General features: G+C 43.6%; 1 protein-coding gene across 9 annotated transcripts in view; it reads left to right on the forward strand.

Moving 5' to 3' along the window:
• Positions 1–1047: 1047 nt before the first annotated feature.
• AGPAT4 (1-acylglycerol-3-phosphate O-acyltransferase 4) overlaps positions 1048–25985 on the forward strand; it is a 47690-nt gene continuing 22752 nt past the window's right edge. For 5 of the 9 annotated variants that reach the window (XR_014167192.1, XR_014167193.1, XR_014167194.1 and 2 more), the window contains exons 1-2: positions 10025–10102; positions 15271–15506. Coding sequence is in view for 4 of the 9 variants with exons in the window: in XM_081906920.1 (XP_081763046.1) it covers positions 15329–15506 (178 nt within the window). In the remaining 5 variants the exon portion in view is untranslated. Of the gene's footprint in view, positions 1093–10024; positions 10103–12413; positions 13314–14312; positions 14451–15270; positions 15507–17609; positions 17757–25985 lie in introns of those variants that run through there. The other 4 variants (XM_081906919.1, XM_081906917.1, XM_081906918.1 and 1 more) reach the window with 4 other exon arrangements.

The raw sequence follows: 25985 nt of genomic DNA on the forward strand, positions 1-25985 counted from the left end.
TAAATGTTAATGGATGAGGTTTACCAGATCTGTTATTTTGAAATTGCTATGTATTGTATCGGAGAAAGACTCTAAAACAGAAAATTTACATTATGACATCGATCCTATAATTCCCAATTCCTTGCCCAGTATTGATTATTTTACAAAATATTTTTGCTGTTTTCAGCATACTGAAACTCCTAATGACTGCTTCCAACGGCTCCATGTAGGTATTACATAGAATTTGGGATAAGATATTTCCAAGTAAACGTACATTGGATTGGGCTGCATCTGGAGTCCAGAGCCAAAAGCTTCCACGCGCACCTTTAGCTCTCTAAAAGTAATCAGATACCTTTGTCATTCTGAGTAATGGTAACACACTAAATCTCTTTTCCTTTTTATTTCGAACATTTGTACTGCACTTTTTGGCCAAAAGGGCTCCCAGAGTGCTTTGCATACAAACGAAATAAGAAAGTCCCTACCCACAGGCTTATAATCTTGAAAGAAAAATTACATGACACACAAGGGAAGAGTGATGCAGAGGGATGGGGAAATATATCACAGATTTCTAAACAGTGTACCAGGTAGCAGAGTTCCAGGGGCATGGCGTGTCTGATGGAGCTGGGCGTCTAGCAAAGCTGATATAATGAGCCCCGTCGCTCCCTTTGTCTCTCCCTCTGAGGCAGCCTAATGGAGTGGCTGCTCCCAGGTGAGGGGAGAGGAGGCCTGATGGAGCTGACCTCTCACAGCTGTTGATGATCTTTCCAGGTGATGAATAAGGATTTAATTTGGAGGCCACGCTCCTCTGGGCAGGACACGAGGCTCTTTCTGCAAGAGACGTGCGTGCGTCTTAGCAGAGAGGAAGGAAAAGATGCTCCACCAAGGAGACTGGCTTCTGCAACAGCTGAAAGCCAAGTGTGCATTTGGGGGGGGGGTGCTTGTGTCTGTTTGGCGGGGCAGCCCCCTTTTTTCCTCTCTCCCTCGTTCTGCCGCTTTGCAAGGAAGTGACTGAGAGGAGCGTTTTCCTTTTGCGAAGGGACCCACCCCGAGGGCGGAGCCTGCCTTCCTCTTTGCTCTCGCCCAGCGCCGATGCCGAGGGCTGCCTTGCGCCAGGTACGTGTCCCGGCAACTCTTCTTCGCAGCTTCCTTCTGGGGAAGGGAGAGGGGAGGGCAGCCCTGGTCCTGTCTGAGCGCAGAAGCGTCTCCAGTGGATGCAAGCTTAGGTCTCAGCAGGGAGAGAGTTTTGGGTGCTTTGGAGCCAGCCGTGTCAGTGGAAAGAGCTCGCTCGCATTAGTGGGATTTTCCTTCTGCTCTCTCGAGTCCGTATCTCCATTCATTGTGTGGGGCGGGGGGAGGCCGGGCGGCTGGAGGCAACGAGCATCTTCCTGCTACATGTTGGCTCCCTTGTGCTCCGTGCAGCATGCTCTGCTCCAGCTTCCCTTCTTCCCCGTTTCCATGGAAACACCAGGCCAGACCATCGTCACCATATAGACTTGTGTGTTTCGAATGGGTGCGTTTGTGTCAGGGTCGGACACGCGTTGGTTGCCTTCTCACGTTCGGCGAGGAGAAGGTCGGGGAGGGAACGAGGTTGCTCAGGAAACGGCCGCTTTGCTGAAGTTGCTTTGCCATCCACCAACGGGAGGTGGTGGTTGTCTAAAATAATCCGCTTTGGCTGATGAAATGCAACAGGGTGCTCAAGGAGACGCAGCCTTTCTCTCCCCAGATGTCTCTCCCTAGATCTGTAATTGTGGATTCAGCATTTTAGAGCCAAGGGTGGGAATTGCTGCTTGCCTGTGTCAAGTTGTCCCAGAATGGAGGAGTTTTTCCTGCCACTGTCAAGAATGTTTGCTAGTGCTGCTTCTAGGGCAGCAAAAAAAAAAAAACCAACAAAAACCTGACAGTGATCTACCCATTGTCATTGGATGGAGAAGGAGGGTGCATGGGGTGGGTGGATTGCCCAGATTTGTTGAGCTTTGCTTTTTTTTTCTTCTTTTTTTTTTTGCAGAGGATTGCCCAGAGTTCTTCAGCTTCTATTTGTTAACATTTGGTAAACTTTATTTAATCCCACGATCAATAAAGGTCCCGCGATCTACCAGGATCAGCCAACCTGTAGATCACAATCTGTTGCTTGGACATTTCTGTTCTAGGGTATTTTTGTTGCAAAACTTTGTGGTTTTGTGTGAACTGTTATTGATTACTGGTATTGGTGGCAAGATAACATAATGCATCATGTGATAATAAGGATTGTCTAAACTTAAGAATGAGTAAAATTCCTGTTCCTTTTGTTTAGGACCTTAACATTCTTGGGTTCTTTCTGTGAAATTATTCCCAAGGTTTAAAGGAGCAGAACAGAGCAGCTTCCATAGGGTTATTCAAGCTGCCCTTTGTGGCTCCTTTTGAACTTCAGAGGTTTTTGAACTCCAGGGATGCAATGCATCTTAATTTAAATCAGTGTAGTTAATGGAACATGCATAGCATCCTATGCAGAAGCCCCTCATAGTTATTAGCCCATTAACTTCAGTGGGCAGCTGTGACCAACTGCAAAGAGCCAGGCTGTACTCTAGCTGAAGTTTGGCTATGCTGCCTTAACTGACTAGAGAAATTTACTTAAAGGCAACTTTCAGGTCACAGCTGCACAGGTGTTTACTTTTAGGGAGGGCAACTGCATACCTCAAATAATCTCTGCATTTCTCAAAGTACTGCACCTTCAGAATATGCTGGTTGTGGGCTGGTTGAACTGTAGGCAGAATAGCTGCTGAGTTGGTAATGCAATCTGCTCTGTATTTGTTTGTTAAAAGCAATACTTCCTGTAGCTTTTGTTCAACACTGCTTTGATGTTAAACCAGGAAGTGCAGAAAGCAACCATGGAAACAATCTTAGTGTTCTGGGATAGATCTTTGTCCTATTTGACTTATACAGGAGAGCTTAGTGGATATTACATTTCCACCCTCCCCACCACTCGATGTCTGCAGCTCAGGGAGAAGCCACAATGCCCTCAAGGCTTGTGTCTGCACCTGGGGTAGTGAAATGGAATTGGTGCTAGTCCAAAAACATTTTGCTTCCTGGAGTCCAAATGGTACTGCAGCCCCCCACCCACCCACAGAGGTATTGCTGCACCATTCAGACACCAACCAAGCCTTGCCTTTATCTTCTACCCCTGCCCCAGTGCCACCTGAAGCAAGTCTATTCAGTGTGATGCATGCCAGCACTGGCCTTGGTTGGGATACATTTTGACCTTGTTTGCATGTAGCACTAAACCATAGCTCAGCATATGAGAATGAGTTGCAATAAGCTGGGTAGTGCACTCCCTTTCTGTCTTTGGCATGGTTACAAGGAGCTTGGAAGCTTTTTCTGTTTTAGATTAACCACTGTTTGTGATTTTTACTGAAACCAAGACAAGCTGTTTTGGTTAGTTTATGAATCTGATTTGTTTTTGTTAACCACAGTTTAGGGTTTTGAATGCAATGTTAAACTGTATTTGAAGCCCTGCAACTTATGCAGGGCAGTGGTGGAGGGGAGGAGTCCTAAGATGAGGGTGAATATAAACACTGGTGGAGCAACAAAACATGAGGCATAAAGCAGCAGCTGTTAACACGAGAGAGGAGAGTCCCAGGCAGGAAATGAAGGGGAGACTACACAGACGATCATATGACCAAGACACATGAAAGAGACATGGAGTGAGCAAGTGGGTGAGTTTGGGAGAGTAATAGAAAAACGTCATGGAAGAATGTGAGCAAAGATGTGTGTATGCATGAGTGGAGGAAAGGATATGAATGTGCAGGTGATACAGCAAACTGAGTGAAAGGGGCTTGTGCAGTGGAGACAGCGTTGCTGTGTAAGTGGGAGGAAGAAAATGGAATGGAGAGGCAATGAGCAGAGTGAAGCTGTAACCTGCAAAGGAGCTGCTGGCGTGGCAGATTGCCAGGCTCTTCATACAAGGTACAGCAAGGGAAGCCATAGGGAATTAAGGCAGTAAGGACTAGGGGCTGGCTTCCCCAGAGGCGGGCAAGAGGAGCACTCTAGAGACATTTGGGGCTCTCAGGATGAGAAAAAAGGGAGTAAAAGAAAACTCTCACACTAAGATTCATCTAGAATGGAGGCGCAGCATGCAAGCCAGAAGTTTGCTAGCTCATTTCTGTAATGCTAAACCATAGCTAAACATGGCCAGAAGAACATGTGGTTCTCCAGATGTTGTTGGACTCCACTCCAACCCCTCTCATCCTTGACCACTGTTTATAATGGCTGGGGCTGATGGGAGTCGGAGGACTCCTGGTAGAGGGAGGCTGGTCCACACTGATGGACAATGGGTCGCCAGGGTTAAAGGCAGAGGTCTTTCACAATTCTCCCTGGAGATGCAGGAGATTCAGTGGGGGACCTTCTGCACCTAAAGCTGGTGCTCTACTGAGCTATGGCTCTGACCTTGGTGAGTATCAAACACAGGAACCTGGCTAAAGGTTTTCTGAAGGGATGGAATAGAAGGAGGCCCTTCACTCAGTCCTCCCACCCTCACAGGCACACTTGGATGCAGGAGAGAGCCTTGTTGGTGGCTACTCCCAAACTTTGGTACTCCTTCCCTAGAGAAACTAGACTGGCTCCCTCCTTGTCCTTCTGCCAGCAGGTGAAGACCTTCTTGTTTTAGGAATGGACTGCTTTTAATGAAAGGGCTGGTTGTAATTACTGGTATGGGTTTAATAGATTTTGTGTATATATTTGATACATTGATACATTTATCAATGTTTAATTCTTTTTTAATGATTCTTTTTTCTTTGTTTTTAGCAGTTCTTATTTTTTATTTCTAAGTCACTTTGAGTCCCATCAGGGAAAAAGCTGGGGTATGCATAAAGATATAATCAATGTAATCCAGACTCTAGCCACAATGTCAATGTGATGAATCTGTGTTGCAAGCGAGGCATAATTATTGTTTTGCATGCAGGTACTTTTCATGGATACTTATGTAAGAGACTATTACATTTCATCTAGCAAGCTGATCTGTGACCCTCATACTTCCAGAATTGATTCAGAGCTCTTACATTCCCTACTTCCTTGCAAAATGGAATTAAGATTATGGGATTTTAAAATACAGTATTATGGGTTTCAATGAATTTATTTTGGTTCCTGAAGTTGTGTACATACTGGGGTTGCATTGGAAATCTTTGCTCATAGTAAATTGAGGGCTAGGAATTAAACTATTTCAGAAAACTGTAGTGCAAAATGTGATCAGGTGGAGTTCTGCCATGACCTTCAGAAAGTACAAAGCTTCATTCATTCTTCCTTGTTTGTACTTAAGGGCACCCTGCTGCACTTATATACAGTGGTACCTCTGGATGCGAATGGGATCCATTCCGGAGCCCCGTTCGCATCCTGGAGCGAACGCTACCCGTTTCTGCATGGGTCGTGACTCGCCGCTTCCGCGCATGTGTGTGACGTCATTTTGAGCATCTGTGCATGCGCGAGCAGCGAAACCCGGAAGTAACGCACTCCATTACTTCCGGGTCGCCACAGAGCGTAACCTGAAAATGCTCAACCTGAAGCACATTTAACCCGAGGTATAACATGGAGACTTGAGTAGTGGATTTGACTAGTGCTACAAACTGCAGGAAGGAGAATGCTCGGATCCTGCTTGTGTGCTTACCTTGGACATCTGGTTGGCCTCTGTAAGAACAGGCTGCTGAACTAGAAGGGTTCCTGGCCTGATCGAGGAGGGCTGCTCTTAAGTTTTTATGCTTCCATATTAGGATCTTTAATGTTGTTGAGAATTTGCTTTTCTACTATGCTGGCCTCTTCTGGGAAGCAGGGTGGTGCGGCGGGGCAGAGAGCAATTGCCAAAGGAAGATGTAAAGCCCACACACAGCTTGTGAAGTGCTCCCCAGCTGCTGCTTCCATGAGGAGCCCCTCAAAACTGGCAACCTCTAATTGAAATGTAATAGAGGAATTAACATTGCAGTGTGGTACTGCAAACAGGAAATGGTAGGGCTTCATTAACCATGTCATCATTAGACCACTCCTCCTGTCAGTTGTCCCAATTCTTAAGAAGAATATGAGAAGAGCCTTGCTTGATCAGGCCAAAGACCAATGAACTCCAGAATCCTGTTCTCACAGCAGCCAACCAGATGCCCATGGGAAGCCTTCAAGCAGCACTTGAATGTGATAGCATGCTTCCTACTTGCGCTCCCAACAACTTGTATTCAGAACCCTTCTGCCTCTGATACTGGAGGCAGTGCATAGCCCTCATGGCTAGAAGCCATTAATAGCCTTATCCTCCTCGAATTTGTCTAATTCATTTAAAAAACCATCCATGTTTGTGACCATCACTGCATCTTGTGTCAAATTCCAGAGATAAGCTCTGCGTTGTGTAATCAACAACTTCATTTTGTGCATCCTGGATCTTCCAATTTTCCGCTTTACTGAATGATGCTGGGTAATATTGTGAGAGGAGGAGATTGCATTTCCATTCAAAAGGTGGGTGATGGGCAGAAATGGTAAACCCTAAAGCTTTTGAGGTCTGAGAAAAAGGGGAAGAACTACAGGGAAAGCATAAGGGGGGGAGCAATGTTTCCACGATGATATGCTCTGTAAAACGTGAGTAAACACACAGTGGTAACACAGTAAATGTATAGTGTGGAAGTACCATGACTGTCTTGCAGGAAATAATTGTTACCTAGAGTTAGTGGTCAACTGTGGAAGCCATAGGAAGAATGGGGTGAGTATAGCCTGTGTGGTTTTCAACCTGGAGTGCTGTTATCATTGCATATCTGGGTTTTTGGGGAGAGCCTTTGGCAAACATTAGCAGCAGAAAGACACAAATTGAGTTCTTTCCCAAACTGCAACTGGCTGAAACCAAAAGGTGGTGTCAGGATTGTTTCACAGTGGTGTGCTCAAAGATCTCTCCATCAAAAGTTAAAAGATTGTCATGTTAAGTGGGTTGATAGAGTTCTGTTGAAAAGTGAAGTGGTGCTGATTTTTTCTTTTAGAAGAAGAGCTTTGAATTTATTATTGTGACGCTGAAAGCTAAGTCTTTCTTCATATTTATCTTGTGTATTTCTGGCTTCTTCCATATAGCTTGATTAGTATGTTGAACTGCTAGACTACTTGTTGTAAAAATCAATTTTGGTACGTATGTTGTGTTAACAGTGTGTATGTGTGAAGAAAAGTATAATATAGAAAGAGGGCTATTGGTGTGTCCCTTCCATCTTTGCAGTTTGATTGAGATACATGTACTGCTGAACTGAACCCAGGCTCAACCATCGGTCTTGCCCATTTTATTTCTTCCTCTCTCTTGACAGCGGTGTAGCTAGCCGCTTGGGTGCAGTGCGTGTCCTGCAGCCGGGGGCAGGGCACACTGCGTGGAGCCTCTTTGCTGCCTCCCCCTCAGCTGTAGGGTGGCTGAGGGAGAGCTGGTGGGCAGACACAAGTCCCACGCTGTTGTTGCAGGCAGCATGAAGCCTGGAGGCACCCAAGCCACCACAACACTCCCAGGAGAAACGTGTGGCTCAGGCACGCTGCAGGCCCCATGGTAAGTGCTGGCCCGCGCGGTGTGGCACCCAGTGCCAGCCACATTTCATTATGTTTGTTGACAGAACTAAAAAGTTTTGTGAGCCCAGTTTTTTAAAAAACTCATATTTTTGTCATTTTGTCATCCCCTCAGTGATGACACCCAGGGTGGACTGTACCCCCCATTCCTCTGCCACTGTCTCTCAACTACATCCTAAGTTTGCTGTCCCATTATTGCTGTTTTTCATTAGTTTATTCTGTGTGCTTTGTTTCATTTGAAAGCTTAAAATGAGTTTTATCACCCAATGGGTACTTCATATGACACAATATTCCAGATAGTTGTCTCTCCCATTGTAGGGGAAAGTGTGTACAATGTGTCATTAAATGACATTTCAGTGTGTGTGCCAGTTTTTGCAGCATATACCACAGATGTGAACCTATAGCCAGGCACACCTTCCTGTTGTGTGAGTGCATGGTGAAATGGGTACATGCATGCTTCCTATATGATACGGAAGCAATACTCGGGTCATCATCATACACTGCCTCTTTTCCTCTTGACTACTCTTGAGAAGGCTCAGATTATTATGGTACTTTCCACCCTTTTTAAAACTTGGTGAGGTTTTCTGTGCTTTCTGTTACTACAAGACCAAGGGTCAAGCTTGAATTATTGGGTGTGGGAGAAATGGGGGCACCGCCTCCAAGTTTAACTCAAACATTCCCTTCTAAAAGGATTAGAAAGAGAGGCTTTGTACATGAAAGCTCATACCAAGAACAAACTTAGTTGGTCTCTAAGCTGCTACTGGACATTTTTTAAAAATATATTTGCAAAATGTAATAGGGTTGGCCCCTGCCAACAACCCCCCCCCCCCCGTAATTTGAGCAGTAAACTGGAACATTCAGCTCCAGCAATAGAACTGTGTGTCATTACTTTGGATTATTCCCTGGCACCATGGGATATGTGGTGGAGAGGGAATTGTCTGAGTAGTCAAGCTCATAGGCCCCATGGGAGATAAAGCTACTTACATAGTTTTAAATTAGAGTATCCTTTATTAGAATCTGTGACAGCTCTCAGCCGTACCATGGGTCCTGTGCCATGTGGGGAAGGGAGATCTGGTGTAACAGAGTGTACCCAGGGATACAAACAGGATTTCCTGGACCCAGGACACTGTATGTGGATTGGGCCCCCTGCATTGCCCCCCCACACACACTGCAGACAATCTGTTGACAAGAACTGCTGCATATGCTAGTCCATGTTTCATAGCCCTGAGAGTGACAGCAAAATACCCACACAAGACAAACAAAACATTTGCCAACCATGACAAATAAAACAAGCAAATGTATTACTCTATAGTTAGGTGCAGTTTCACAACTGTCTCCTGCAGTGCCAGTGCATGCTTCTTGGAGGCAGGATCTGTCACCTCTTCTACAGCTTCCCCCAAGGCTGCCTCTTGGTGAATAGGAGGCAATGCTGGTCTCCTCCCACCTTTGTTCCTAAGATAGATCTTTACTCTCCCCCATTATTCCTGATGGAGCTCTTCATTCACCACTTCTTCACTGGCCAGGGAAGAGGGCATTTTGTGGTTCACCTCAGGTGCCAAAATGTCTTGGGTCAGTCCTGTACTCGCCTGCAGTCCCTCCATCTTGCCAGGATTCAAGCTCAGCTTGCTTTTCCGCATCCATTTCACCACCAGGCCCAGGCAATGGTCCAGCGATGGCAATGCACAGCCCCTCCTGATTCAGATGTTTTGTTTTGTCTTAAATAATTTTTAATATCCTGATTCAGATGTTACAGATAAATAGAGCTGTCATCAGCAGACTGATGCCACCTTGCTCTGAAACTCCTAATGACCATTCCCAGCAGCTTTATGTAGATATTACAGTAATTGGTTCTGGAGTCTCATACGGCACCTTATAGTATAGCCACCAGGGGCCCTTGAAGATTTTACCTTTAATGTGGCCATCTTTCGCACACATTTATGGGTGTGAGCTCTACTGAACACAGCAGGACTTACTTCCAAGTGACCATACAATGGCTTGGGGCCTTGGACTGTATCTGGTGTCCAGAGCCAAAACCTTCCACACACCAGGTGGTGTGTAGTCAGAGATTTGTCATTCTGGGAAATGGTCGCACTCTAAATGTTTCCTTTTGTTAATGAACTTTCCAGGTGATGAGTAGTGGGGGGGGGGCGCATTTCCCCGTTTGTAATACTCACGGGCCATGTTTCATTTAAATGAATAATGATCTGATTTGGAGGCCACGCTCCTCTGGGCAGGACACGAGGCTCTTTCTGCAAGAGACGTGCGTGCGTCTTAGCAGAGGGGAAGGAAAAGATGCTCCACCAAGGAGACTGGCTTCTGCCACAGCTGAAAGCCAAGTGTGTATTTAGGGGGGGGTCTGCCTGTGTCTGTTTGGCGGGGCTTTGAGAAGGACAGAGGGAAGCAGCCCCCTTTTTTGTTTCTCTCCCTCCGGCGCTTTGCAAGGAAGTGACTGAGAGGAGCGTCAGCAAAGGAGCCTGTTTTCCTTTTGCGAAGGGACCCACCCCGAGGGCGGAGCCTGCCTTCCCTCCCCTCGCCGCTCGTGTCCCGCTTTTGCTCTCGCCACGCGCCGCTGCCGAGGGCTGCCTTGCGCCAGGTACGTGTCCCGGCAACTCTTCTTCGCAGCTTCCTTCTGGGGAAGGGAGAGGGGAGGGCAGCCCTGGTCCTCTCTGAGCGCAGAAGCGTCTCCAGTGGATGCAAGCTTAGGTTTCAGCAGGGAGAGGGTTTTGGGTGCTTTGGAGCCGGCCGTGTCCGTGGAAGAGCTCGCTCGCATTAGTGGGATTTTCCTCCTGCTCTCTCGCGTCCGTATCTCCATTCATTGTGTGTGGGGGGCGGGGGGAGGCCGGGCAGCTGGAGGCAACGAGCATCTTCCTGCTACATGTTGGCTCCCTTGTGCTCCGTGCAGCATGCTCTGCTCCAGCTTCCCTTCTTCCCCGTTTCCATGGAAACACCAGACCATCGTCACCATATAGACTTCAGAATGACACCCGGCAATGTCCCTTGTGTGTTTCGGATGGGTGCGTTTGTGTCAGGGTCGGACACGCGTTGGTTGCCTTCTCACGTTCGGCGAGGAGAAGGTGGGGGAGGGAACGGGGTTGCCCAGGAAAGCAGACATTTGTGACATTCTATGGACGGCCGCTTTGCTGAAGTTGCTTTGCCATCCACCAACGGGAGGTGGTGGTTGTCTAAATAATGAGCTTTGGCTGATGAAATGCAACAGGGTGCTCTAGCCTGCCTCTCCCCAGATCGTTGCTTCCACATTTTACAGCCAAGGGAGGAAATGGCCGGTGGGAATTGCTGCTCGACTGTGTGTCAAGTTGTGCCTGAATGAAGGGGCTTTCCTTGCCTCTGTCAAGAATGTTTGCTAGTGCTGCTTAAGACCAGGGCTGAGGAACCTGCGGCTGGCCAAATTTTGTTGCACTCCCGACTCGACTCAGCCCCTGACCCCCGGCCCCTGATCAGGCATGATGGGAGTTGCAGTCTGTTGACAACTGCTGGACCACTAACCCTCTCCCTGAGTGGGTGATGACACAGCTGTTGGAGCAGATGTTTAGGTCCATTGGGCACTGCAGTTCTACAGAATAACATTTGCGTCCGACATGTACAAACAAGGAGAGAAGGATACTCTTGTAAGCAGTGGCGTAGCGTGGGGGGTGCAGGGGGGGCCGGCCGCACCGGGCGCAACATCTGGGGGTTAGGGTTAGGGGGCACAAATCCACAGGTTAGGGGGTGCAAATTACTTGCCTTGCCCCGGGTGCTGACAACCCACACTATGCCACTGCTTGTAAGTAGCCTTATTTCTAAGAGTGTGAGTTACTTCTAGTAGTGCTGCTGCTATTTGTTGCTTGAATCTACTTATACCTCCATAAGAGCTAGTTTGTCGCTGAAAGGTTTTGATCTTAAAAACGCTTGGAAGCCCCCCTGTCATCCTTCCCCCTTTTTTATTGACCCATCGGTGCAAATGTGTGAAAGATTCCAACTGTGGCAAGGATAAGGGTATGTTTTGTGGATATTTATAAACTGGTCTTTCGGTGTGTGTGTTTTTTTTTTTAAAAAAAATTATCGTAAGACATTTTTATACTTTTATTCAGCATTTTTTGTAAAATGTAACAAAAGTGGCAAAACTACTTATTTATTGTTGTGTGAGCATTCGTGGAAGAGAAACATCACCTATCACATAAAGTGGATAGTGCAGGGGTTGGCTGTTCTTTGGGTCAGAGTTGTGTGTGATGGACATTAAATCTGACATCAAAATACCTGAAAGTGGTCATGTCAGACCTCCATCACTTAAGAACTATTAAAAATCGGCAGTTAGACATCCACAGGCTTTTCCTGTGAGGTTTGCCAAAACTTCATCTTCTCAGTGGGATGTAAGGTGTTATTATGGATAGATAAATGCAATCTTTAGTAGTCTGCTATTAAAACTAGTCTGCTTAAGTAGTTTGCTATTTATTAAAAAGTGTCTATTTTTACTTTTTTTCTGTATAAGCTGAACATTTTTTTTTAATCTATTGACTTATGACAGGTGTTAGCTTTTGTCCCAAACATTGTCGTCATTATTTAAATGGAGATTGCATATGAAAATGGAGAAGTTTATTGAGTGGGCTTGTGATAGTTTATGTGTGCTGTATGCTATACAGGAGTTCCAACTGTATGCCAAAGTTGCAAAGTATACATTTGTTTATGGAACTATTGTGGCAGCTCCGTTCTTAGTTTCTATTCTAGACAGAATCTATTTGAAACATTCAGCTTGAGCAAGAGCTGAAGTTAGTTAATTTCCCAGGAAATTTGTTGGCCTAAGCGACTTCAAGCCTTCTGATATATAAACCTGACAGGTATTTTGTTCTTTATTGCTTCTGATGATTTTGGATCAGCCAGACTTCAGTGTTTGTAGAGATGCAGCACACTTTGTCAATGACGTTTTCTGAACCTTTTCCATTAAAAAACCCCAGGGAGCATGTCCTCTAGGTGGAATAGCAGATGTGGCCTTGCAAAATGCACCTTATTTATTTTTAAAAGTTGTATTTTTCTCACTTCTTATCAGATGAAGACTAACCATATATAATACTAAAACGTAATACTGTGTGTGTATATTCACACAAACACACCAAGCTATATACAGCCAACAACAGCCCTCACCCCCTCACCCCCAATATAGCATTGAACAAATCACCGTTCATCAGAGCATGCATGACAGCTGGTTTTAAATTGCTTCCTATTTTAGCTGTCCTTATACAGAAAGCTCTTTGTCCAATATATATGGCAAGCTTAATGCATACAATCTTCTTCTTGCCAAGGTTCCATAAATCCACTTGCCAGCAGCAAGCACCCCTGATTCTGCCCCACATGTCCAACACAATGATTGTTTTTCTGAGGGGCTACTGCATGATGCGAGGCAGCAGCAAGGCATTGCTGGCAGTGTTCAAAATTAGCCAGGTGCCAGGCACATTTTGCGCCTGGCTATAGGCCGCTTGTGACCAAGTGAAGATGCCTGGACCCCACCTGGAGTCCTGCGTCCAGTTCTGGGTGCCACAATTTAAGAAGGATATTGAGAAGCTGGAACATGTGCACAGGAGGGCAACTAGGATGAACCAGGGTCTAGAAGCCAAGCCTTATGAGGAATGATTGAGGTTTATTTAGCCTGGAAAAGAGGAGATAGGATACCCATCTTCAAATATCTCAAGGGCTGTCACATGGAAGATGGAGCAATCTTGTTTTCTCCTTCTCTGGGTGGTAGGAACCAAGCCAGTGGATTCAAGTTACAAGAAAGGAGACTCTAACTAAACATCAGGAAGAGCTTTCTGATGGTAAGAGCTGTTTGACAGTGGAACAGACTCCCTCAGAAGGTGGTGGACTCTCCTTCCTTGGAGGTTTTTAAGCAGAGGTTGGAGGGCCATCTGCAATGGATGCTTTAGTTGAGGTTCCTGCTATGCAGGGGGTTGATGACCCTCAGGATCCCTTCCAACTTTACAATTATATGATTCTGTGATTAAGATATTATGGTGAAATAGAACTGAGTGTCATCAGCATACTGATAGCAATACGCTATCATTACGAAACTCCCTAATGAACATTCCGTTCCCAACAATTTCATGTAGATATTAAATAGCACTGGAGATAAGAGAGTCCCCTACAGCCCCCCACTGTGTAGCTACCAGGAGGCTCAAAGGCAATGCTATTCTCTGGACTTGGTCCTAAAGGCAGGATTGGAACCGGTGTAATACAGTCAGTGCTGGTCCCAAGGCTAACTACTTGCATGTGTGCCAACACACACACACACACAGAGAGAGAGAGAGAGAGATGTCTTATAGAAAAAATGAAAAGCACAAAACTTGAAACTAAATTTATTTTAATTTGCAAGTAATACAACAAGCTTTGCCTGTGGATGGTGTATATTAACAAAGGCCACAAAGTTTTTCTTTGACAAACTTTGCTAAAAGGATAAAATAGGTGGTACAGTGGTACCTCGGGCTAAGTGCTTAATTCGTTCCGGAGGTCCGTTCTTAACCTGAAACTGTTCTTAACCTGAAGCACCACTTTACCTAATGGGGCCTCCTGCTGCTGCCGTGCCGCAGGAGCACGATTTCTGTTCTCATCCTGAAGCAAAGATCTTAACCTGAAGCACTATTTCTGGGTTAGCGGAGTCTGTAACCTGAAGCGTATGTAACCTGAAGCGTGTGTAACCCGAGGTACCACTGTACTGAGAAAACAGGGTTTTACCCTCATAAGTAAGTTTTAATAAATCTTATTGTAACATTCTGGGTTTGTCTCTCTAGAAATATCTTTTAAGAGCTATAACCTTCTGCTGGTGATATCTGCCAAGAAGCATCATGTCTTTCTGTCGGGCACGGCAGTAGAGGGGAAGGAAAGGAAGCAGTACATGGTGTTCACAGTATTGACCTTGAAAGTGAAAGGAAGAGCTAGCATTGGAAATAAAGCAATAGGTAGTGTTGTGGAGCTCTTATAGAAAGTAAACATGAGCCCCTTAACTTGTGGGTGTTCAGATGGGGGGGACGGGACCACAAACTCCTTTAACACTTACTGTTTGGAAATGGCAACGTTTCTATGTTCAAGTTTCTGAAGTGGAGTTTTAATGGGAAAAGGATAGAAATAGATCATATTTTAAACTATTTCATATATTTCCTATCCAAGGTTTTAGAGTCTGCAGAGGTAACCAATTTAAAGTGCTTTTTCAAGTTGTTCCTTTTTTGTCTTGTCAGCGCTGTATCACTGGCAGGTAAGAGCAAAGTTCTGAAAATGTTTGTCTGTTTTATCAAAACGCATGCAGTGACCTCTTAACGGGGTCTGCATCCATTAAGGGTGTTAGTAACATGTATCTTTGTGTGTGTGTGTCTGAAAAATGTCACATTTTCTTCTTTTCTTAATGCCATTTCTACCTTTTTAGAACAAAGTTATAAATGTAGCTTTATATAGCTGCTTTCTATACTTCCCATATTTCCCTCCATCTGTAAAAAAACCCCTGCTATAATCTGGAACGTGTGTTGAAGGGTATGACCCAGTGACCATAGACAACGCCATAACTAGTGCTACATTTCAGAGATGGTTCCAATATTGCTATGTATCATCTAATGTTAATTTTGTGAGATTTGCCATGGATGTGGAAAGTGGAACGCATCTGTAATAGCTTTTTGTGAGGGTGACATTTAAATACGTTGCTGCTCTCAGGTAGAAAAGAGTTGGATTCATCACAGTAACATGAGTTTAACCTTTTTAAAAACAAAAAAATTCTCATCTTTTTTGCAGTTAACTTTCCGAATTGTTTGGATTGCTTTCTGGAGGCTTTGCATTTTCGCCTTAAATCATGGACATCGCTGGGTTTCTGAAGTCTCAATTCATTTGCCACCTCCTTATCAGTTATGTATTTATAGTGTCGGGACTGATAATCAACTTCATTCAACTCTTCACATTAGTCCTCTGGCCGTTCAACAAACAACTTTTCAGGAAGGTCAATTGCAAGCTGGCTTATTGCATTTCAAGCCGTAAGACATTTTTATAACTTTTATTTCTGTTGTGTTGTGGGAGAGTGAATTTTAAATGCGTAAAGCATTCCATGTTGCTTTTGCCAGATGTGTGTTGGGGCATATGTTTCATCCTACTTTGGCGGGGGGGGGGGCGAGGAAGAATCTCCTAGTTGTTCCTAAATAAATAAGATGATTGTGGCACACACAAAAGCCATGTAGAAGTGTCTTCCAGGTTTAGCAATACTGCCAAGTTTTACTGTGATTATGAAGATAGTGATGAATAACTTCTACAAATCACAGGATGGATTTCTTTGGATACCACAAAGACTAATGCAGTTGCATTTGTTATAGCCATATAAAATATCACAAAGTACTGAGCAATTACATTATTGTGGCTTTTGGGTTTCCCTCGGACAAACATACCTTGTGGTTTTTTTTGTCTCTAGTGGTTAGGCTGCAGATAGTTGAGCTTCTTTTCTTCCCACACTCTCCTCTCCTCAATTTCCTAAGTATATATTATTGAGCAGCCTCCCCTTTCTACTCATGGAAACCTTTGATATTGGCAGAGGGTTCCAACTGGATACATCTCTACAAATTTGCACAATGAGGGCTTTTCAGTCTATGTTTCAAACACAATTGGATTAGGAAAATGAAACTGTTCTGCGTTATTGTTGTTGAATTCCAGTTCTAAGGATTTTCTGCCATTCTGTTTTTGGCTTCTAAATGTCCCAGAACGACTCTAAGCAACAAAGCGTCCATGCAGTGTCTGTGAGTGGCATGTACTATGCACATGAGTTACAATCACATACCACTGTGCAGTTCAAAAATTTCCTTTTTGTAAAACAACAACAAACTCTAACAAACTCTATCTTCTATGATATCTTTCTAACAAACTCTATCTTCTATGATAGCTTTAATGAAGCAAAGTAAGAGATTGTCACAAGGTATGTCCAGCCCATGGAAACAACAAAAGTGGTTTGAAATCATTTTAACGCAAGGAGGAGCTGGTGGGAACCAGGGGAAACACACAACTGCCTCACAGTCTCTTAACCCTGGTTAAATGGCAGCCTACATTCTAGTTGCATGAGGCTTTCAAAAATGCCCCGTTCCACCCATCCCCCACCCCCCCGCTCCCAAAGAAACCTTGAACTCAAGGGAATCTTCCTCTATCTGAAACAGTCTCTCTCTAGAGAGACAGACAAGAGCCGAAGTCTGTGAATAATCTCAATAGCGGGTAACGGGCTCCCTGGTGGCCACTTTCAGAGGAGTGATTTTTCTCCCCCACAGCCTGCTTTGATGACAGGTGTGCTTGCCTTTCTAAGAGAACCAAAGGGATAGAGTGAGTGTGTGTGTGTGTGTGTGTGTGTGTGTGTGTGTGTGTGTGTCACGGGTGTTAGTTGTCTTGGTTCCTAATTTTCTTTCTGAATAAATAAAGACGATGCCAATAGCTATTCTTGTGTGCTTCAAAGGGATGTTATTAAATCTCTGGATCAAATTACACTGTACAAATTATGACATTTGGATAGATGCGATGAAATCATTCTCTGGTGAATGGCAAAGCTCCTTGGTCTTAACCAGGGGCTGAGTGGAGAGTTTAGAATACCAGTACTTGCCCTTGGAGGAGGAAAAAATAGAAAAGGGAGTGGCAGTGAAAAGAATAATTTTTGCAACAGGTTTTTTGAAACTCCAGTAGAATAGTTAAACAAATAGTTAAATTGACCAATAAAAAAGGAATGGTCTTTAGCAGATGTGAAGTATCAAAATCATCTCTCACAATAATGTAGCATATGGCTGTTTAAATACTGATGGCAGAGTATTCCCAGGGTTAGAATATGCTGAATGAAGTTTTTGTATACGAAGCTTGAAATGGAGACTCAGTTATGTGTGGTGAGTCAGGGACTGGTGCTATTTAACCTATTCATAGGTAATTTATAGTCTGTGGGTAAGCAATGAGGAAGCAAAGTCTGTAGTTGAAACCATGTTATGTGGAAAGTAAAATCCAAAGCAAATACTGAAGGAACCCAAGAAAGTTCTCTCCTCAAGCTTAGATCCAGAAAACGGCAAGGGAAATGTAAAGTGGTGCAAGGACTATTTTTTCTATGCTGTTTCTATGTTTTCTAGACCGTCTAGAAAATATTTTTCCAGTGTGTGCTTGCTGAGAGACACACAGTGACCCCACTTCATGTGTTTGGCATTTGAGAAGCAGAATCGTTAGAGGCTTGGGCCAGTCTTAATATATCTCTCTTTTTAACAAAGTACATAAAAGAGGTGAGGGCTGTGAGGGCTGGAGAAGCTGAGTGTACTTTCAACATCTTTTTGTGAGAGTGAGTTAGTGTGTGAGCCTACTTGGGGCATAGTGCAAATTGTCAGAGTTTTTCAAGTATGTACAGCCTTTGGAACAACTTAATGAAAGGGTACAGCACCTACTTTTCTTGTGACTAGGTATTTTTGTCATTTTTGTTATCCCCCAAATTCTCTTGTGTCTTGAACACGTTCCTAAAATAACAAAGGTGTTTTTGCCACCTTAAACAGTGGCATAAGGTTTAGTGGACTGTTGTCCATGAGAACATGAGTAAACCTGTTCATCTTTAAGGCGTCATAAGTCCAGGGCATAAAAGAAAACAGCTACCCCTCTGGGAAATGAGATTCCTGCCACTGTCCTAGTCCTTCAGTGTCCTCGAATGATTTTTCTTGTGAAGTAAGTGTACAGTGCATAGGAAGGAAGGAAACTAGCCAGTAGAACAATGGGAAGACATTCTTTCTGAATTCCTAATGTGTGGGGGAAAGCAAGTCAGGAGGAATCCTATGCTTGCTACTCAAGCTACCCAACCAGGGATAGAGAAGAGAACTGCTGCTGCAAGAATATGAATCTTTAAAAAAAGAAAAAAGCAAGTGGTAGCAGGCAGGAAGGAAAATAGGTTTGTAAGAGTAGAGTGAGAGGGAGTCCCTGTGTTTGCCCCCCCGACCTGATATTTATTTATTTATTAAATTTATATACCGCCCTTCATCTGAGAACCACAGGGTGGTTTTCAGTATATCCCTAGATATGATTTAGCCTATTGAATTTTCATGTTCTTTGGGGATCTCTCACTGGCTACCCAGTGTACTCACTGGAGCTGTTCAAGAACTGAAATTGTAGAATGATTTTCTGAAGGAGGGATGAGAATATGGCTGAATGCTAATTCTTACAAAAACTTCTCTGTGTCTGTCTGTCTTAATCCAGATGATTGCACTGGATATCTGCTTGAAAAGGAATGTGAGATCATTCTTCTGAGCCTGCACAAACTCACTGGTCAGATTTCCACACCCCACGCTAGAATGGGGCGGTGTCTGCCATGATGTAGTGTGGCACCAACAACCAGAATTGGCAGCAAGCAGCATAGATTTGCACTTGTTACAGGCTTTGCTGCATTTGCACACTGGCTATTCTGAAACATCTGGTTTTCTGTTTCAGTGGCTAATTTTCCTTCCCACCCCATCCATCCACTCCTCTTGTAGGGACTCAACTGGAAAATTTTATATCACATTTTTAGAACATAATTCTTCCGTTTTGATTTAGAAATTGAAGAAATAAGATGATAATCATAATGAGTACCAAAAATGGAACTCCAGTGCATTGTTGATGGTGTTTAATTGCTGCCCCCCTGGCACTCAGTTTGTGAGTGCATATCAGATTTCCTTATTGTCCATTGTAACAGTGCCTGTAATGTTAATAGAGAGGAAAAAGACATTGTTGCATAAATGAGAGGATTGTCTTTCGCTTGCCAAGTATTTTTTTAGAGTTATTTTCCCGTTTGACCTCTTCTACACACACCTTAGTTGAAAAATGTTATAGTCTTTTCAAATTATCTATGTTTTATTTTTGGCATTAGGTAGACTACTTTTTCATTTGAGCTTATATTTGTATATTGGCATAGTTAAAACTAAATGTTAGATTTGGAAGCCTTTAGGTAATGAGAGGACTTGATCTCTGACTAAAGTTCACTAGGTGTGGGCATTTAAAACACTGTGATATTCTGCTTGCCTTCCTTCTGCCTCCTTTTCAGTAGCCTTTGGATATATATTTAGTGCTAAATAAAAAGGTAAGTGTTTAAAATGGTGTTTCACCTACTGCATAAGGAGTCAGGAGGATCTAATAAGCCCCTAGTTTAAATAGGATTGGGAAATAAAGAAACATAAAGGGGGAAAAAACCAATTCTTAATTAGCTCAGCAAGGCTCCTGCTTGCCTTCTGGTGGCTTATCTTGATTACATGGCTGCATGGGGGTTACCAGTGGCATGGGGGGGTTGTCAGCACCTGGGGCAAGGCAAGTAATTTGCGCCCCCTAACCCCCAGATGTTGCGCCCGGTGCGGCCGGCCCCCCTGCACCCCCCACGCTACGCCACTGGGGGTTACCCTAAACCAGGGGTAGGCAACCTAAGGCCCAGGGGCCAGATGCAGCCCAATCGCCTTCTCAATCTGGCCCTCGAATGGTCTGGGAATCAGTGTGTTTTTACATGAGTAGAATGTGTCCGTTTATTTAAAATGCATCTCTGGGTTATTTGTGGGGCCTGCCTGGTGTTTTTACATGAGTAGAATGTGTGCTTTTATTTAAAATGTATCTCTGGGTTATTTGTGGGGCATAGGAATTCGTTCATATTTTTTTTCAAATTATAGTCCGGCCCACTACATGGTCTGAGGGACGGTGGACCGGCCCATGGCCGAAAAAGGTTGCTGATCCCTGCCCTAAACTATCAGGGATGCGGGTGTAGCCTAAACCACTGAACCTCTGAGGGATGCGGGTGTAGCCTAAACCACTGAACCTCTGAGGCTGATCAGGAGGTCATGGTTCGAATCCCCATGACTGGGTGAGCTCCTGTTGCTCTGTCCCAGCTCCTGCCAACCTAGCAGATAGAAAGCATGTCAGTGTAAGTAGAGAAATAGGTACCGCTGCGGTGGGAAGATAAATGGTGTTTCCATGCGCTCTGGTTTCCATCGCGGTGTTCCGTTGCACCAGAAGCGGTTTAGTCCTGCTGGCCACATAATCCGGACAGCTGTCTGTGGACAAACGCAGGCTCCCTCAGCCTGAAAGTGAGATGAGCACCGCAACCCCAGAGTTGCCTTTACTGGACTTAACCGTCCAGGGTTCCTTCACCTTACCCTAAACTATCAAACTGGGGGGAATTGCTGTGATGAGTGACAATGCATCCAAACATGGTATCAGCCTCAATCTTATGCTGATGGAATGGAAGGAGGTGGATTGGGGTTAAAGGGAAAAATGTGTACTGTATAAGCACCTGTGTTATAAGCAACTAAGAGCATTGGTGTGTGTAGGGGGAGGAATTGTGTGTGTGTGTTTTAATGACTCTGGGCTTATGAATCAGAGGATCATTTAGTTCAACCCCCTGCAATGCAGGAATATGCAGTGGCCCCTTAAGGGGCCTTGGTGTCATCAGCACCACACACACTGTAACCAACTTTGTGAGATTGGCTGTTTGATGTGTTCCTTTATTTTTCAGGGAAGTTTTTGAACTTTTCTGTCCCTCTCTCATTTTGTACCTTTCCTTCTGTTTGACTTTGAAATCTCTCTCTCTCAAACTCTGTAGCATCAGGAATGAGATTTCCTAAACGGTATTTTATCCCAGTTATAGTTTTCTGTTGTTTGTTTGTTTGTTTGTTTGTTTGTGTGTGTGTATTTTGAAAGGATACTGAAAATCTGTAGCATATATTCCCCACAATACCATCTGGTTGACTTCTCTGGAAATAGCTATTTTCAGATCAATTGCTGGGAAGTTGCTATGAAAAGGTTTTCCATCTCAGTGTAGCGGTGATCTCAGGTGATGTCTGCAGCCAGCCAGATGAAGCTTTTAATGAAAATGGTAGTTTTTCTGGGGAATGGGAAGGGTGTGCCCAGCATACGATTTGGCTTACATAAAATGTCTCTCTCCGTATCATAACAGGGTAATAAAATATGGAGCTCCAAAGCTTTTAGAATATTGGAAGTTATGTGCAAATGGGAATCTCCTTTTTGTGCTCTAAAATACATTCTAGTACCTGTCATACTACATGACATAAACGGAACAATCAAAATGGAAAATTCTTCAGGGTAAATTTCTTCATGTAGATGTAGAGCCATTCATGCTGAAGAAACAAGTTAGGCTAGGCATGACAGCAGTACATGTTTTGTCTAGAGGTGTTACTTGTGACATTTGAAGTGGCAAAGCTGGAGAGTAGTAAAACTCAGCCAGTCCTCCCTTAAGGTAGTAAGGAAAGGTTAGCAGAATGCTTAAAATATTTGTCATTGGAGCAAACATATGTCCCACTTTGTGCAATCTTCTGAAAAGGTTTATTTGGCTGTTTTTTAGGAATTGAAAAAAAAATAGCCTGGCAACTTCCAAGATCTATTTTCTAGTTATGCCACATTAATTCTGGCTTAAGGGATGGGGAAAGGAGGCCAACTCTTCAAATGTATCTAAATTGTTCAACATAGCTGAGATAATTTATGTCGGCTAATTAGGCTGCTGTCCTAGTTTAACTCTGTGAAGTTCTCTCTCTCTTTCTTTCTCTACTTTTCCCTGTGAGTTCTTATAAGACAGTGTTCCTCATGAACTTGGAGGTAAAACTGCTATTACAGAATCATTTATTCATCTCAATATAGTGAGTCTTGCTTAAGTTTCCCACTCTTCTGCTGCCATGCCCTCTGGAACCCTTTTGCCATATTTTTTTCCCCTGCACTCTGGAGTTTTTGCACCAGGGCTTGCATGAATCAGAATTAGTGTCCAGCTGGTGAAAGGGTCAGGCAGTTACTTTCTGGAGTACAAAAGTTATTTGGGAGCCCTTTCTTCCTCCATTGACCTTGGGCAGTCCATACATGTGAGCTGGTCTATAGAACTGAAATAAATACCCCATGTCTTTTATGTGCACATGCATGTGTGAGAGAAGTATTACTTAAATATATGAGTGTTGTGCTTGAAGCTAAAGTGTGTATCCACAATAATCTGACAGGAAATTGGGCAATCTGTTATCTTTCTTTAAAACCTTTACTTGAAGTCAGTGCTAGTAAGCTCCTGGATTGTGTTGGTTTTGAAGATGCTCATCTCCCCCACTCTTCCCCATGTGTACAGTGAAGGTTTGACTATAAATAATAAGATTTAATTAATGCTTCTTGAATTTTTATCCCTTAAAAAAAAACTGACTGCAAATGAGTGTGTGCTGTTGCATTTTTCTTGTACTCTTTTCTCATTCATGGGCTCATAGATAAACTGAATAAACAACAATTACTTGGCAAATAATTACTCATCCCTGAAGGCGCTGATTGAATACAGCAGGGGAGCAAAAGTTGCAGTGGTAAAAACATTATTTGGCTGGTAGTGTGGATGTAGAAAATAGGAGAAGGAAGTTGAACACTTTTCTGTGTTTTGGCACATTCTGGTTTTGGACACAACAGGGAACAGCAATGCATCTGGGCCAAATACCGCAGGATTTCATGTGGCATATAGTCGTCCGAGTGTACCTTCCACATCACATTTAAATACATGCATTTTGTTTTTTAATTGCTCTACATTACATCCCTTGTTTGAAACACTAGCCATGCCCAGGAACTACATGTGATGAGGATTACTTGGGAGGAATACAGGGAATAAATACAACCTCCATCCTATTTTCTGCCCTTCATGAGAATGAGGCTGAAGGTCTGAAGCAGTGAGCCTCAATTAACAGTTAAAGACTTTGAGGCAGACAAATCCACGGAGAGTTGTTATATTTATTTATTTAATTAACCTACATACCACTCTTCAACAGAAAATATCAAGGTAGTTTTATAATAAAATATTTATTCTCTTTAAAAAACAACAACATTCAAAGCAGTGGCAGCTTTTCTTTTCTTTTTTGTGGATGGTATACAAAATAGACTTTTTTTGGCTATGACAGCATCTTCCCTTGTCCTCTCCCCATTTTTTGTAAGTTTTCTTTCACTGTGTTCAAAATATTCACCTCAATACCTGGAGTGTGGGGGTGATGGTAGCTTGTACGACACACATGATAATAAACCAGTAGAATGCAAGTTTAAAATTCAACATGAGGAGCAAAGCCATCAGGTAAGCAAACGGATAAATCTGAATCCCTTAATTCTGAGACCTGAATCATTCATGGTACTAAATTTGTGTCTGTTCAAATAAAAAGCTTCGGCCTAATGGAATATGTGGGCTTCCTGTTTATGGCACCCACTTTCTTTTGCTCCCCGCTTCTGAAGAAACTTGAGTACAAAGAGTGCTGCTTACAGAAGGATAATTATGCAGTCATTTTACTATTCTGCAGAGTAACACCTGATTTAAATGTCATTTTTTCAAGTGCACTTGAGAGAACTATTTTGCGCTTCAATCGGGGCTGATATTCTACGTGGCTTTAATCCTTAGTAGGGGAAATGCTTTTTGTTTTGCTTTTTTGCATTCACAGTTGTTTCAGGCACTAAAATCAAATGTTGTTTGAAGTTTCTGTATCCAAATTCTGAAGAAGGTGATTTGTGCTTACTCTTGACAGTGTATATTTTCATGTCTGAACACTCTTTTGATACATTTTTAAAGTACGTACCAAAATATTAAATATCTGTAGTAGGCTGGTGGCAAATGTCCCTTTCTTGGGAAATAAGCTTGAGGGAAGTGGTGGGCAACCAGATCCAGGCACTCTTAGATGCAGCTAATTTTTCTAGATCTGCTTCTTTTGGTCTGGTTTTGGCAGTAAGGGGGAAAAAAACCATTTGTTGCCTTTCTATCAGGAGAAAGATGTGGGGAAGGTAACCCTTCTGATTTCTCCTTGATCTTTTAGTGGTTTCTGATACTATTGATCTTCATATCCATCAGGAACAGTTGTCTGAGATGGCAGTAAAAAGGTAAGGGTAAAGGACCCCTGACAGTTAAGTCCAGTCGCGGACGACTCTGGGGTTGTGGCCCTCATCTCGCTTTACTGGCCGAGGGAGCTGACGTTTGTGTGCAGACAGTTTTTCCGGGTCATGTGGCCAGCACGACTAAGCCGCTTCTGGCAAACCAGAGCAGCACACGGAAACGGCGTTTACCTTCCCGCTGGAGCAGTACCTATTTATCTACTTGCACTTTGATGTGCTTTCCAACTGCTAGGTTGGCAGGAGCAGGGACCGAGCAACGGGAGCTCACCCCGTCGCGGGGATTCAAACCACCGACCTTCTGATCGGCAAGCCCTAGGCTCAGTGGTTTAGACCACGGCGCCACCCGTACTGCATTGCAATGGTTCCATTTATTCCTGGATGGCTCTCTCCAAAAAACCGTGCTGGGGGATTTCTGCTTGACCCCATGGTGTTTGCATTTTGGGTTCCATCTTTATCCTCCATGCTTTTTAGCATTAAATAAGTAAGTTAGATCAGCTAGGGACTTGGAGTCTGTTGTCATCAGTATGCAATTGGCACACTGCTCTTCCTGCTTCATATCTCTTAGAGTGTAGTGTGAAATGTAAAGGAGAAGGTTTTAGGTGGTGGTGGTGGGGTTAAATTTTTTTTTTCTTGCTCTGCCAAGTTCTGAAGTTCAACTGAGATTCTAATAAGTTGCTATTCCTGCTTCATATATCCATTCCCCCCTCCCTTTCTTCTTTCTGGTATGTATGTATGTATGTATGTATGTGTGTATTTTATATACTGCCCTATACCCAGAGGTCTCAGGGCGGTTCACACAACAAAATCAGAATATAAAATCACAAAATATATAATCAAAATTAAGAACAACCCAATAACACCCCCCCAAACCCCACATTTTAAAAGGGCCATTTTGTTAACCATTTCAAATTAAGTGCATCTTGGAGAACCATAACTGTGGGGTGGAGGACAAAAGCAACAGGCAGGGGAATAAGCCCCCCCCCCCCCACTTTTAAATTGTCCCACCTCTACAAAAAACACATTTAAATTATGTGGCACAACTGTTGTTTGGGATACAGGTCATGTCACTACTATAATATCTATTTACCCCTTAAATTTTATACTTCACTTAGGATAAGAAATACTTTTGTTCTAGGAAAAAAATCAAAGAGTTAGGCTATTTTTAAAATAAATAAATAAATTGAGTGGCACTGACAGTAGTACGATAGCAGCCTTAGCTCAAAAGCTTTTAAGCTGTTCTTGCCTGAATGCATGTTTCCCCCCTATGGGAATGTATTGCAAAAGATCAGTTCCTAGTTTCCTTGCTTGTCAGCTGTCTCCCTTCCTGAGATCTGTCTTCTGTTCCACACTATTCAGAATAATATAAAAGGGTAGGTAAAAAATAAAAACCCCACAGAAAACTAAATCCAGGACCTCAGTTGGTTAGAGTGTGCTGCTGAAAATGCCAAGGTCCCGGGGATTTGATCCCTGTATATTCCTGCATTGCAGTGGGTTGAACTGCATGAACCTCTGACTCCCTTCCAGCTCTACAGTTCTATGACCTAAGTCCTTCATCCAGTGCTTTTAAAGGGATATAATGATCTCTATGTTTCCTACAACCAGGCCCTGCTTTGTGTATA

The sequence above is a fragment of the Podarcis melisellensis genome, assembly GCF_964234715.1.
Source record: "Podarcis melisellensis genome assembly, chromosome: 3".
Classification (NCBI taxonomy): Eukaryota; Metazoa; Chordata; class Lepidosauria; order Squamata; family Lacertidae; genus Podarcis; species Podarcis melisellensis.